Source organism: Simochromis diagramma, unplaced genomic scaffold (assembly GCF_900408965.1).
Source record: "Simochromis diagramma unplaced genomic scaffold, fSimDia1.1 OVJJ01000602.1, whole genome shotgun sequence".
Taxonomy (NCBI): Eukaryota; Metazoa; Chordata; class Actinopteri; order Cichliformes; family Cichlidae; genus Simochromis; species Simochromis diagramma.
The window spans coordinates 5,429,852-5,440,949 of NW_024387040.1; the positions used below are offsets into that span (position 1 = coordinate 5,429,852).

An 11,098-nucleotide genomic window follows, 5' to 3' on the forward strand; every position below is an offset into this window, starting at 1 on the left:
GTCTAGGCCTTCTTTCATCCACGGAGTGTTTGCTGAAGCCTCATCGTATTGTGAAGGTGGAAGGGTTCCTGTCATGAAACCATTCTTAAGGAAGGGAAACAGAAAAGGCTGCAGTTTGCCACATTATAGGACTGAAAATTAGTGTCAACAGGTCTGATGAAATGATGAATCCAAATCTAAAACTTTTGGTTTAATTGATCATCACTATGTATAGATCAGAAGAGAGAGTCAGGAGTGAGCGGCGGCAGGCTGTCGTTTGATCTAGAAAAATGTTTCAGATGCTGTCATGGACAAGAGAATAAAAAAAAAAAAGCACACACAGTTTTCCAGTTGGCAGCAAATACAAATGTCTCCTTATAAACTTTATTAATCAATCTTGTATTTACAAATACATACATAATCTAATAATTCTGATATTAAACATTGGTATTTACAAAATAGCTCTTGGAAAAACAATTCTGTACAGCACAACCTGATAAGTTAGTAAATTACATTAGTAGGTAACTGTGCAGAAGGTTTCTCAATGACCCAGGATACACTGAACTCAAGTTCTAAACCTAAAACTGATTTTGTTTTACTACCAGTCGGTTTAACCAACATTTTTACAACAAACTTTAAAGTGCCCCTGTTATGCTTTTAACTTTTTTCTTCATCATTCAATCCGTTTCATAATTTGACATGTTTGAAAAATCCACACCAAAGAGAATTAGAAAGGTTTTATGCAAAGGTTTGCTTGCGATGCCTATTAACGTCTCACTGCAGAACAGGAAGAAGTATGATAAGGACAACGCAACCGTGATGTCCACAGCTGTCCATTCTCTCCCACAGAACACATGACTGTATTATTATTCCACTTAACACTTGACACCCATGTAACAAACTGGAATAATTTTGCCCATCCTTGAGGAAGGACAGAACGAGCAGTGACCTCAACTCAAAGATGGACGATAACTCTAAAATGTCTCTTATCGGCAAAATACTCCAAATGCTTTACTGTAAGTCTCCAAGAAGTGCAAAATCACCATTTCAACAAGTGCTTCATCACCACTTTCTGAACTCATTGAACATTAAAAGCTGCTCTGCACTAACAGCAAACGCGCGTGAAAAAACTCTCCAAGTTAAAAAAAACAAAAGAGGCTTTGCCGTGATTTCGATCAAATTCAAACGTAGGATGATGTTAAAGTTAGAAGCGATGGCATGTTTTTATAATGTGGCTACGGCTTTCTGTTTGCAGATGTCAGCTTTTGAAGGGCTACGTCAGTTACATGTGAATTTGGTGGAGCTAACCATCCAGACCAGAATGGGCTCGTGGGAGTGTAGCCTCAAAAAGACAGCAGTGCACAAAGAGGCACACCTTTGCTTGTAGACCTACAAAATAAAATTAGGAGCCTATAAGCATAAGAGGGACACTTTAAAGACACACATTTCCATGTTCCTGTAAAATTATAAGATTGCCAATGTTATCATTTGTAATATCTGAACAAACGCCAAAGGGAACATATCTGAGACCAAAACTGTTTTGAACATGTAAACAACAAAAATCACCATTTCAACAAGTGCTTCATCACCACTTTCTGAACTCGTTGAACAATAAAAGCAACAACATTTAAAATTTTTGCTCTAAAGCTCCAGTTCACCATCACATTCACGCTGCAGCAGGAGGTCTCCTCACACGGCCGAGCTGCCGTCGTGGCCCAGAATGTGGCTGATGTTGTGAGCAGGACGATTCGGCTGCTTGCCCGAGTCGGCAGATGCGGTGTTAGAGAGAGACAGCAAGGGAGACATTGGCATCGCTGAGCCATCAGTGGGCATGCCGGTAGCGATTTCGGGAAACAGAGAGGTCAAGTTGAAGTTAGAGATGTGAGGGGTGATTCCAGACGAGTTGGCGATGGGCATCGGGGGCATTTCTGGAAGCAGCGGGAAGCTGGCCTGACCAAAACCCACAGGGCGTGGCGGGGACAGGATTGAGCCAAAGCGGTTGTTGAGTGGAGGAGCGCTCCCTTTGTCGGCACTCGGGCTCGTAAACATTTGGTTGGGAAAGTATTGGAGGGTGACATCACTGGAAAGGCTGGGGTGAGCAGCTGGAGAATAGGAAGGGTAGAAGGAGGTTAAAGTGTTCTGAGGCTCAACAGGGAGGAGGGACGGCGTACGGGAGGCGTTCGGCTGGCTCACTGGCGGGATGAACGTAGAGTTTGCATTGATGGGAGGTGGAGGATTCATCCCTCCCTCAGGAATAAAAGGGAAACCAAAGTTTTGTGTTAGGTGCTGATCAGGAACCAGGTTGTTGTCGCTAGGAACCTGAGCACTGTCTGACATGAAGCGCACAATGGCGCTACGCCGTGCCTCTCCTCCAGACTGCGGTCGGCTCAGCAGCACCCCACCTCCAGGGGGCAGAGGCAGATGGCCCTCAGGCTCAAACGGGTTGCTCGGTCTGAGCGTACCGGATCGAGGCCGGTCGCCAGGTCTCAGTTTGGTGGGCTGAGGATCTCTGGCAATGTGGCGAGAGTGTTGGCTAACAGCAGTGGGTGGACGGGAGGGGGCAGAGGAGCGGCCTGGCTCAGAGCTGCTGTGTGGGGGTGGAGGGTGAGGGAGTCCTGATCGCACACCTGGGCCTGGGTGCATGTTACTGCTGACCTGAGAAATGTGGCCCTTGTTTCCCTCTGTAAGTCGCATAGGCGGAGCCTTCTGGGTTTGGGGAACACTGGGACTGGAGGTCTTGGCCTGTATGTCTCCTGACGAGTTTCCAGGCACACAGCTGTACTCCATGCTGACCGGGGGACAGCACTGCACTGCTCGTTGGTGGTTGCTCTGCTCAGGAAGGTGGGGGGACAGGAGGCTTTGCATGAAACTCTGATGACATCCATCCTGTTCTCGAGGCAGTGCTGGTCCAACCTGGACCCCTTGTGATCCAGGATGAGCTCCACTGTAGCCCCCACGATTTCGGCCATCTGTTGCAGGGCCCATCCTGAAACCTGGCTGTTGCTGCCCCTGAGGCCCCCTCTGGGAGGGAGGCACTGGTTTAGATGTCATGTCACTCCCACGAGATACCTGAGCCTCAAAACCACTGAGCTGATGTGCTCCTCCTGCACCCCCCATTGCCTTAAAGGGCGGACACTCTGAAACCCGCTGAACATCAGCGGACCCCGGATGGTCAGATGGCAGACGGCTCTGTGGGTTATGTGCAATGTTGGCCTTCCCTCTTGACGTGTCCAGATAACCACGGAGGTCTGGCTGCTCCTGAGCGCCACTGTGACCAGGCTGAAGGTGGAGACCGATGCGCTGCTGCTCGCCACTAGTGGAGCTTTTACCGATGAGCGCCTCAGCAGAGTAGCTGGACACACGGTGACGTTCCTGCCGAGATGGAGTGCAGGCCAAGTCAGACGACCGTGACACAGGATTGGCGGGAGGAGAAATGAGCTGCTGCTCCAGACTCCTAGAGCTCATCATCCTCTGCATAGCATTATGGTCTTGACCAGACTGAGGGAGAAAAAGTGGAAATATTATCAGTAACACCCTCAAAATGAATCTTAACTATCATAAATCAATAAGAGCAATAAAAACAGATCAGAGTGGAGTCCAGTGGTGCCCCTTAGTAATATTTTATGCAGCTTGTGAGGGCAACAAACATAAAATGCACTACTGAACATTTTCAACACCCACAACTCATGTCATGCTACAATATATCAGCCCAGAAAATGAACAAGGGAGATATTTATTCACTTTCAACATCTGTTCTTCCCATCATAGCAGACCAAACCTTTCTAACATTAACAAATAAGGCTGCTGTCCAGAAATGCAGAAAACTCAATCAACTTAAAGAAATCTATCAAGAAATGAATTAATCACATAAAAGACTATCCTCTGAACTGACGCAAGTTGTGACTTTGTAATGTGATGTAATGTAGTGTGCCTTTTTCTTGCATGGCCCTCAATCATATGTTAAGTCCCAAAAGTGGCACTCTGTCATCAAAACTTTGAGAACCCCTGGTGTACAGTGTCATCCAACCACAAAGCATGTGTTAACATTTTTATCCTGACAGCTCTCAGATGTTCATGAATAGATGGTAGAAATTAAAACAAAACAAAACACAATGATTGAACTACATTTCAATTACAAACAATCTTAAATTTACACTCCTCTGTCTACACTGTGGCTGTAAGGGCAGAGCTGCTATTTCACTGCAAAGTCCCCCACACACTATAAAGTGTCAGTACTGTGATTGTTTTGTTTTCATGATTTTTTTTCTTTCTGTAAATGAGTTTCTCTGTGGTAGACTGTTGCAGCAGCCAGGTGTTTGTATAAAGGACACTTAGGTAGTTAGACAAAGTTACACTGACTTAAACTGTTTCAGATCTCTTGCACAGGAAAAAAAAAAAGTCTCATGGGGTAATACTTAGTAAATGGTACATGGAGAACAAAAGAAATTCCAGTGGACTGGTTTTCAAATATGCTTTATGCTAAAAATGCAACTGTCACTTTTTATATCACATGACACCAACCTTGAGGTGGTCCTGCTGGGCCAGGTGATTACTGTGATGGCCCCTGGAACTGGCTGCCTGTGCTTCACAACTCTTTTCCTGGTGCCTAAAGTGCTGCTGCTGGATCTGCTGCTGCAGATGCTGCTGGTGTCTGGAGTGAGAGCTCTGCTGTTGCTGCTGCAACTGCTGCTGCTGTTGGTGTTGTTGATGCTGTCCCTGTGGAGGCTGTTGGTGTGTCTGTTGTTGGTGCTGCTGGGGATGAGACTGGTGCTGTGTTGGCTGTTGATGCTGCTGTGATTGTTGGTGTGACTGCTGTGGATGTTGCTGGGTCTGCTGCTGCGTGTGCTGTTGATGCTGTGCCTGTTGTTGTTGATGTGAAGGATGCTGCTGCTGCTGAACTCCAGACTTTTCCAGGTGATGCTGCTTCTGCTGCAGGCCAGCAGGTGAGCCTGTTTGACTGCCTCTGACGAGTGCCCGCTTCTTCTGGACATGCTGCTCTTGTTGCTGCAGCGCCCTCTGGTGTATTGAGTGGCGCTGTGCTGGGTCTGACTGTGTCAAGTGGTGCTGCAGATGATACAGATGGTGCCTCTGCTGCTCCTGCTGTTGCTGTTTCATGTAAAGGTTCCCTCCCAGATGTTGACCAGGCTGTGTTACAGCATGCTGCTGATGCCCCTGGGGCAGATGAAGTACCCCTGGCTGGTTCTGCTCAGGAGGTCCTTGTGGAGGGCAGTGCCCATCTGCAGGCCTAACTACCGGGCTCATAAAAGAGTTTGCAGAGAAGAGAGGGCCTCCACCTTCTGAATTAATCCTTGTCATGACGGTTGAGGAAGACGACGGTAGCTGACCTACCATCATCTGGTTGTGGTCAGCGGCTTTCACATCCATGTGGTTGACAGGGTTACCAGATGGAGGGCAGGGCTTAGGTCGTTTACCAGTGTTTAACATCACCTCATCCTGAGCCTGCCGCTTGGAAATTATCTTTACTTGTCGCTCGCCAATACCAACTCCTCCCTGAGCCCTCATTAGTGTAGTCTTTAAGGGGATGTACTCATTTGGCTGTGTAGCACCTGAACAGGGTGAGTGAGCATTATTTGAGGCTTGGGATATAAGAGATGAGGTCCCCGCAGGAGAGGGAGTTGAGGCCTGTTGGCCAGGCAGATTTGGGGAGCCAGGGTAGGGCTGGTGACTAGAGCTGGGCCTAATCAGGTTGTTGACACTGAGGCTTGCCACTGTCCCACTCTGGGATGAGTTCTGAGACTGGACCTGGGGAAGAGGCTGAGACTGGGAGTAAGAGATGTTTTGTGGATGTCTGCTTCCACCGGCTGCACTCACAGGCCCTTCCCCAACCTGTCCTCTGACAGACACCTCAACAGCAGGTTTAACTGTTCCTGGGTCAATAGATTTATTCACTTTAGCCTGCTGCCCAGCTGAGCCTCGTTCTTTACTGGCTGACACTGGTGTGGTTTTGGTGGGCTCCCACGTGGCTGTGGTGGGGTTAGTAGATGCAGTGTTTTCCCCAGAGCACCCTCCACTCCTCCTTCCAGGGCTGTCCTGCTCCAGCATGGCTAACGCCAGCATCTCTGCCTGCTCATTTGTGAATGTAAATGTTCCAAAGGACCCAGATGATGCACCGATAGTGTGGCCTTGGGGAAGCATGGACGCCACAGAAAACCCTCTACCACCCCCAGCTCCAGAAGACATGGGAGAATCAGTCTGCCTGCTAGAGGTCAAAGAGTGCTCCAGAGTTTGATCATCTAAGTTAGTGTACACCTGTTGAGACAACGAAAAGTCCTTTCTAGTAGGAATGTCAGGAGCCACTACTAAGCTCTCTTTGGCTGCTGGTGTGGACTGCATCTCCTCCTGAGCCTCACTGTTTGGCCTAGGGGCCTGAGGCGGTTTGCCCTCTGTAGGATGGCAGGAGGACAGATTGGGTGTGCTCACATCAGTCTGCTGTGTTGTAACTCTGGGAGCAGTGTTCCTTTTACTAATATCTGAACTTGTTGTAGGGGTTGTTGCAGAGCTGTGCATAGCAGAAAATGCAGGTGCAGATGATGACAGAGTTGTGGACACAGAAGATGAAGGAGTGACTTGAGACTCCTGTTTATTACAAGGCAGAGAATCTTGTGAAGCAGATCCCTGGGAACCACAAGGTGATGTTTGTTGGGTAGTCTTATTAAAAGGTAACGGTGCAGTTGCTGTGGTACTGCTGGTGCAGACTGGAGTCAAACATACAGTAGAAACAGAGGAAGAAGTGTACAGAGTTTCAGAGGCAGCTGCTGAGGTCACCACAGGTCGGTTTTGTCCAGAAGCAGCAGTGCTGGCAGTGCACTTAGTTTGTGTTATGCTAGTTTCTGTACTGGTGATAGGATGTTTAGCCTCAGCAGTTGAGAGCTTGGTTACAGCTGAGTCGCTGCCAGAAAGTGGAGATACTTTACTCTTGTCAACCAAGTCTGAACTAACCGATGGCTCGATCGATGTGGCAGTGACTGTTGTAACTGCAGTTGTGATGCTGCTAGTGTTAGAATGACTGAATGTCGAATCACTCTGAGACGCACTGACAGAGGTTTTATCCCGTGGATGGGATTGACTAAACACAGCTGGCCCGCTGGATGAACTGCTTACAATCATTTTCTGTGTGTTCTGTTGTGTAGTGACACTACCTATAGCTTTATCTATAGCTGTGACAGCTGTGGTACATGTGGAGTTAATGTCTGTGACTTTAACAGATGCAGACTGTAAAATTTGAGATCCTGTAACCTGAACTGTCTGGCTCTCTCCTGTAGCAGCTATTGGCTTGGCACAAAGAGCTACAGCAGGTTGTGGGGGACTGGTTTCCTTTTTCTTTGCAGCTTTAGTCCTTTTTGCTGCTGCTCTCTTCATATTCAAGGCTGTGCGAAGCCTCTTTGCTGAAGGCTTAGAGGTACTAACCACCAGCCCTGATGTGACTGGGACCTGTAGCTGTCGGGCAGGTAGTGCAAGTGTGGCTCCAGAGATGGATGCTTGAGCAGGAGGCTGCTGCTGCAACACTGATAATGGAGCAGGTGGAGGCTGACCATTGTTCTGACTAGAAATGTTAAGAGGAAGACCCTGAGAGATGCTCTGATTGAGACTGCTGAGGGCCCCTAAGCTGTTGAGAGCCACATTAGTAGTCGGTTCCTCACTGGTAGTGGGCTGGACTAGCTGCAATGTACTCTGGCCACCCTGGGAACTGGCCTTATCAGAAGTCTTCACAGGCTGCAAGGCAAACACCTGTCCATTCACAGTGATAGTCTGCGGGGTTGTAGGAACTGGTGGAGAAGATGATGTCTGGGTGGCCTGCGGAGGATGGCTCGCTTGAGGCTGAACAGGGCGAGGAAGAATGTGCACCAGCTGCTTTCCCCCTACACTTTGCAAGGATGGTGCAGACACCGAGGTGCTGGTCATGGGTATCTGAGTGGAAACAGTAGGGATAGCAGCAGGCACCATGCCAACTTGGGGATTCTGAGCAGAAGTTGCAGCCTGATTGGGTGCCTGGATGATTACAAAATGCTGACATGGTGTTTGACTTGTTATTTCCTCCCTCACAACTGGCTGGGTAGGGCAAGCACTGGCCTGCTGCAGGATTACAACACTTGGATTGTTTGTGTTCTGTGGTACTGTAACACCTGAAGCTGTTGCTCCACCTGGGTTGACTTGCAACACCTGCATGGTCTGAAGGAGAGGAAGCACGGTGGCCTGTGGCTGGGGTACCAGGGCTGGCTGAGGGAGGGGTTGAGGTTGTGGGATTATGGCTGGTTGAAGAAGAGTAGGCTGGGGCTGAGACACGACTGCAGGGTGGGCCACCACAGGTGGCTGCTGCACTATGGCTGATTGAGGAAGAACAGCACACTGAGGTTGGCATGCTAGGATAGGCTGAGGCTGTGTCTGGTTTAGGACTGCTGGCCGTATCTGGGGTGCTCTTTGAAACGGCTGCGCTTGAATGTGACCTGTAAGAGGTGCCTGCTGTACAGGCACCTGTGGTTGCATCTGTATTTGAATTGGGTGAACAGATGGTTTGCTGCCCATTGGACATACAGTCACCTGCTGGATAGGCTGGGTGGTGTTGCTGACTTCTGGAGTGGAAAGACTTTGGCAGACTGGCTGCACTGTGTTCCCTGCCATCTGCAGTGTTGTCCAGGTAGTCTGTGTGCTGCCTGCTGCCCCAGCCCTGAGAAGGGCTTGGCTGGTTGGGATAGCAGTGTAACTTGCAGTCCTTATGGTAGCGTCCTGCGTTACCCATGAGCAACCCTCTGAAGCTTTTGTAGGATGGGTGGATGCAGGCAGAGCAGAGCCTTCAGTGGGGAGCTGTGAGGCTGAAGTAGCTGCTAAGGTGAGGGGCTGAGCTTGCTGAGGCATTGACGTGGATGCTGCAGGAATCTGGAGGGTGATGTAAGACACAGAAGGTGGCAGAGTGGGTGCCACAGTTGGTGCTTCAACCACACACTGCTCTATCATTCTCAGGCTGGGTGTAGACTGAGTGGGTGCCGCTGCTGACCCAGGGAGAAGTGCAGGGGTAGAAGAAGAGTTGTTAACATGCAGCAGGGCTCCATTAACCCTTAATCTGGCACTGGCCTCAGATGATGGCTGAATAATTAATGTTTCAGATGACTGTTTTCCTGGGCTAGTCTCCTTTCCTGCAGGGAATTTCCCATTGCCATTAGAACAAACAATTATCCCCTTTGGGAGCTGGTGAGTAGGGGGAACTTTTGCCACTTTAGCACAGCGTTGTTTGCCCTTCCAGTGGATAGTGGGATCTTCCAGAGGGTTAATGTCATTGGCTTTGAGGAGCTCAATATAGTGAGCACTCTCTCGCCTCAATTCCTCCAGCTGACGCCGCAGCCGACGGATTTCCTCTGCTGCAATGAGGTGTAGAGTTCATGACTTTAACCACACATAATCCATATTCACACTTAACTTGTAGGATACTCCAACTAAATTAGGAAGCTGGTGTGTACAATATTAAAATTTACCTTGGACTTTATCGCCTCCTTCCAGAAGCATTGTATCATTTTGTTTCTTCAGTTCAGTGATGTAACGAAAGGCCTGGTCCAGTATCATGTTCTTACTCTAAAAATAAAATCACATTTTTTTCTATTAAAATATTTTGCTCTAATTTCACTATATTTAGGCAAACAGAAACACCAGATTGTCTCTTACCTGTTTAAGTGCTTGGGAACATGGCAAAAGATTACCAATGCGGTTAATCCCGGCATTAATCTTTTCTTTTCTGTGTCTTTCAACTAAAACAACAAAAAGACACAAAGTCATCAGAATTCATGTACATTTAAAGTAAACCCTACACAATAAATCTATGGTCATCTATGGTTTTTTACCTGCATTGTGAGATTCTTTGTTTTTCTTCTTTCTGCAAACAATAAAATAACGTTAAAAAAAATTGAACAGTTCACATTTTAAACGACCACTTACGGAAATTATTTGACTGAACCGGAACAAACAGACTATATCTCAAAGATGTTTACTTGGGTTTACGGCCAGGTGTCTGAGTTTCAGTCATCTCTGGCATCCTGTCCTCACAGTTGCCTGTATGATAAGGTACCAGTCAACACATCAACAGCTGGACCTAAAATCCATTCCGTGCTCGTCCTGCTGCAAGCAAAACATAAAGCATCCGAACAGAGTATTGATTATAAATAAGAGCACTGTCAACACACCGCTGTGTATCAGCTGAGAAAAATAGTACAGATACACTAGTGATGAGCTCATACTGTTTCATACAATAGCAGATATAAAAGTATTAAATCTGTCAAGCTACACTCAGCCTCTACTACTACCAGATGCTAACAAGCTAGTGTAATTACCCTATCTTTACTCATTTAGATAAAAACACTTACCGACACGTTACAAAATAATTAGAGTGTTACACGAAGTGATTAAACAGATCTTTCTCCTGGGCTTGTGTAACAATATCGGCAGCGAGCGATATTCATATATTTAAACCTGCAAAGAAACCTAAGCAATTACCTGTTCAGCTAGCTTTCTGATAGCTAGCAGGCTAACAGCTATCTTGGCTTATCGACACCGACATGATTATTAAGCAGAACAACGCCAGTCGCTTCTCGGCCGTGCTCACACAAATGCTGCTTACAGAGAGTAGTTTTCACGAACCTTTAGCCTCGACATTTTGGAGACCGCTGTTCCTGTAAGAACTTTAAAAATTGGAGGCTAACTATTAGCTAGCAAAGCTTTCAACTCATCTCCCAAAACAATCTGAATAACCTAACATAGTGCTGAAAGGGGCGGGCCGTACGCAGTCCTGAAAGCCAATAGCATTCCAGAGGTAGGAGGTTATATCCAATCACAACACCTATAAGCATCCAAGGAAGAGTTTAAGGCAGAGGGAGACATAAATCATACACACACACACACACACACAAAACCCAATTTCTATACTAAATATTCATGATGTCAAAACATAACACAACTTTTACTGCAAATAGTAATTTATTCATTTAGACGTTAAAAAGTCTTACAATATAGAGCTCCAGAAAAGATAAAATTCTCCAAAGAAATGAAAACATGCGTATACTACAGTGGAGAGGACACAACTCTCCTTGCATGCAGAGGTGTCAGAGCTTCCTCT

The 11,098-nt window shown here is 47.3% G+C and overlaps 1 protein-coding gene across 1 annotated transcript; it reads right to left on the bottom strand.

Annotated features, from left to right (window-relative positions):
* Positions 1–868: 868 nt before the first annotated feature.
* On the bottom strand, positions 869–10,829 carry LOC120741508 (basic helix-loop-helix domain-containing protein USF3). Its single transcript, XM_040044476.1, has 7 exons — positions 10,624–10,829; positions 9,978–10,104; positions 9,831–9,862; positions 9,655–9,737; positions 9,468–9,564; positions 4,501–9,353; positions 869–3,477 (listed from the first exon to the last, which is right to left on the bottom strand). Exons 2-7 carry the CDS (start codon positions 10,019–10,021, stop codon positions 1,669–1,671), a joined length of 6,918 nt encoding a protein of 2,305 aa, XP_039900410.1. The 5' UTR covers positions 10,022–10,104; positions 10,624–10,829; the 3' UTR covers positions 869–1,668.
* Positions 10,830–11,098: the final 269 nt, after the last annotated feature.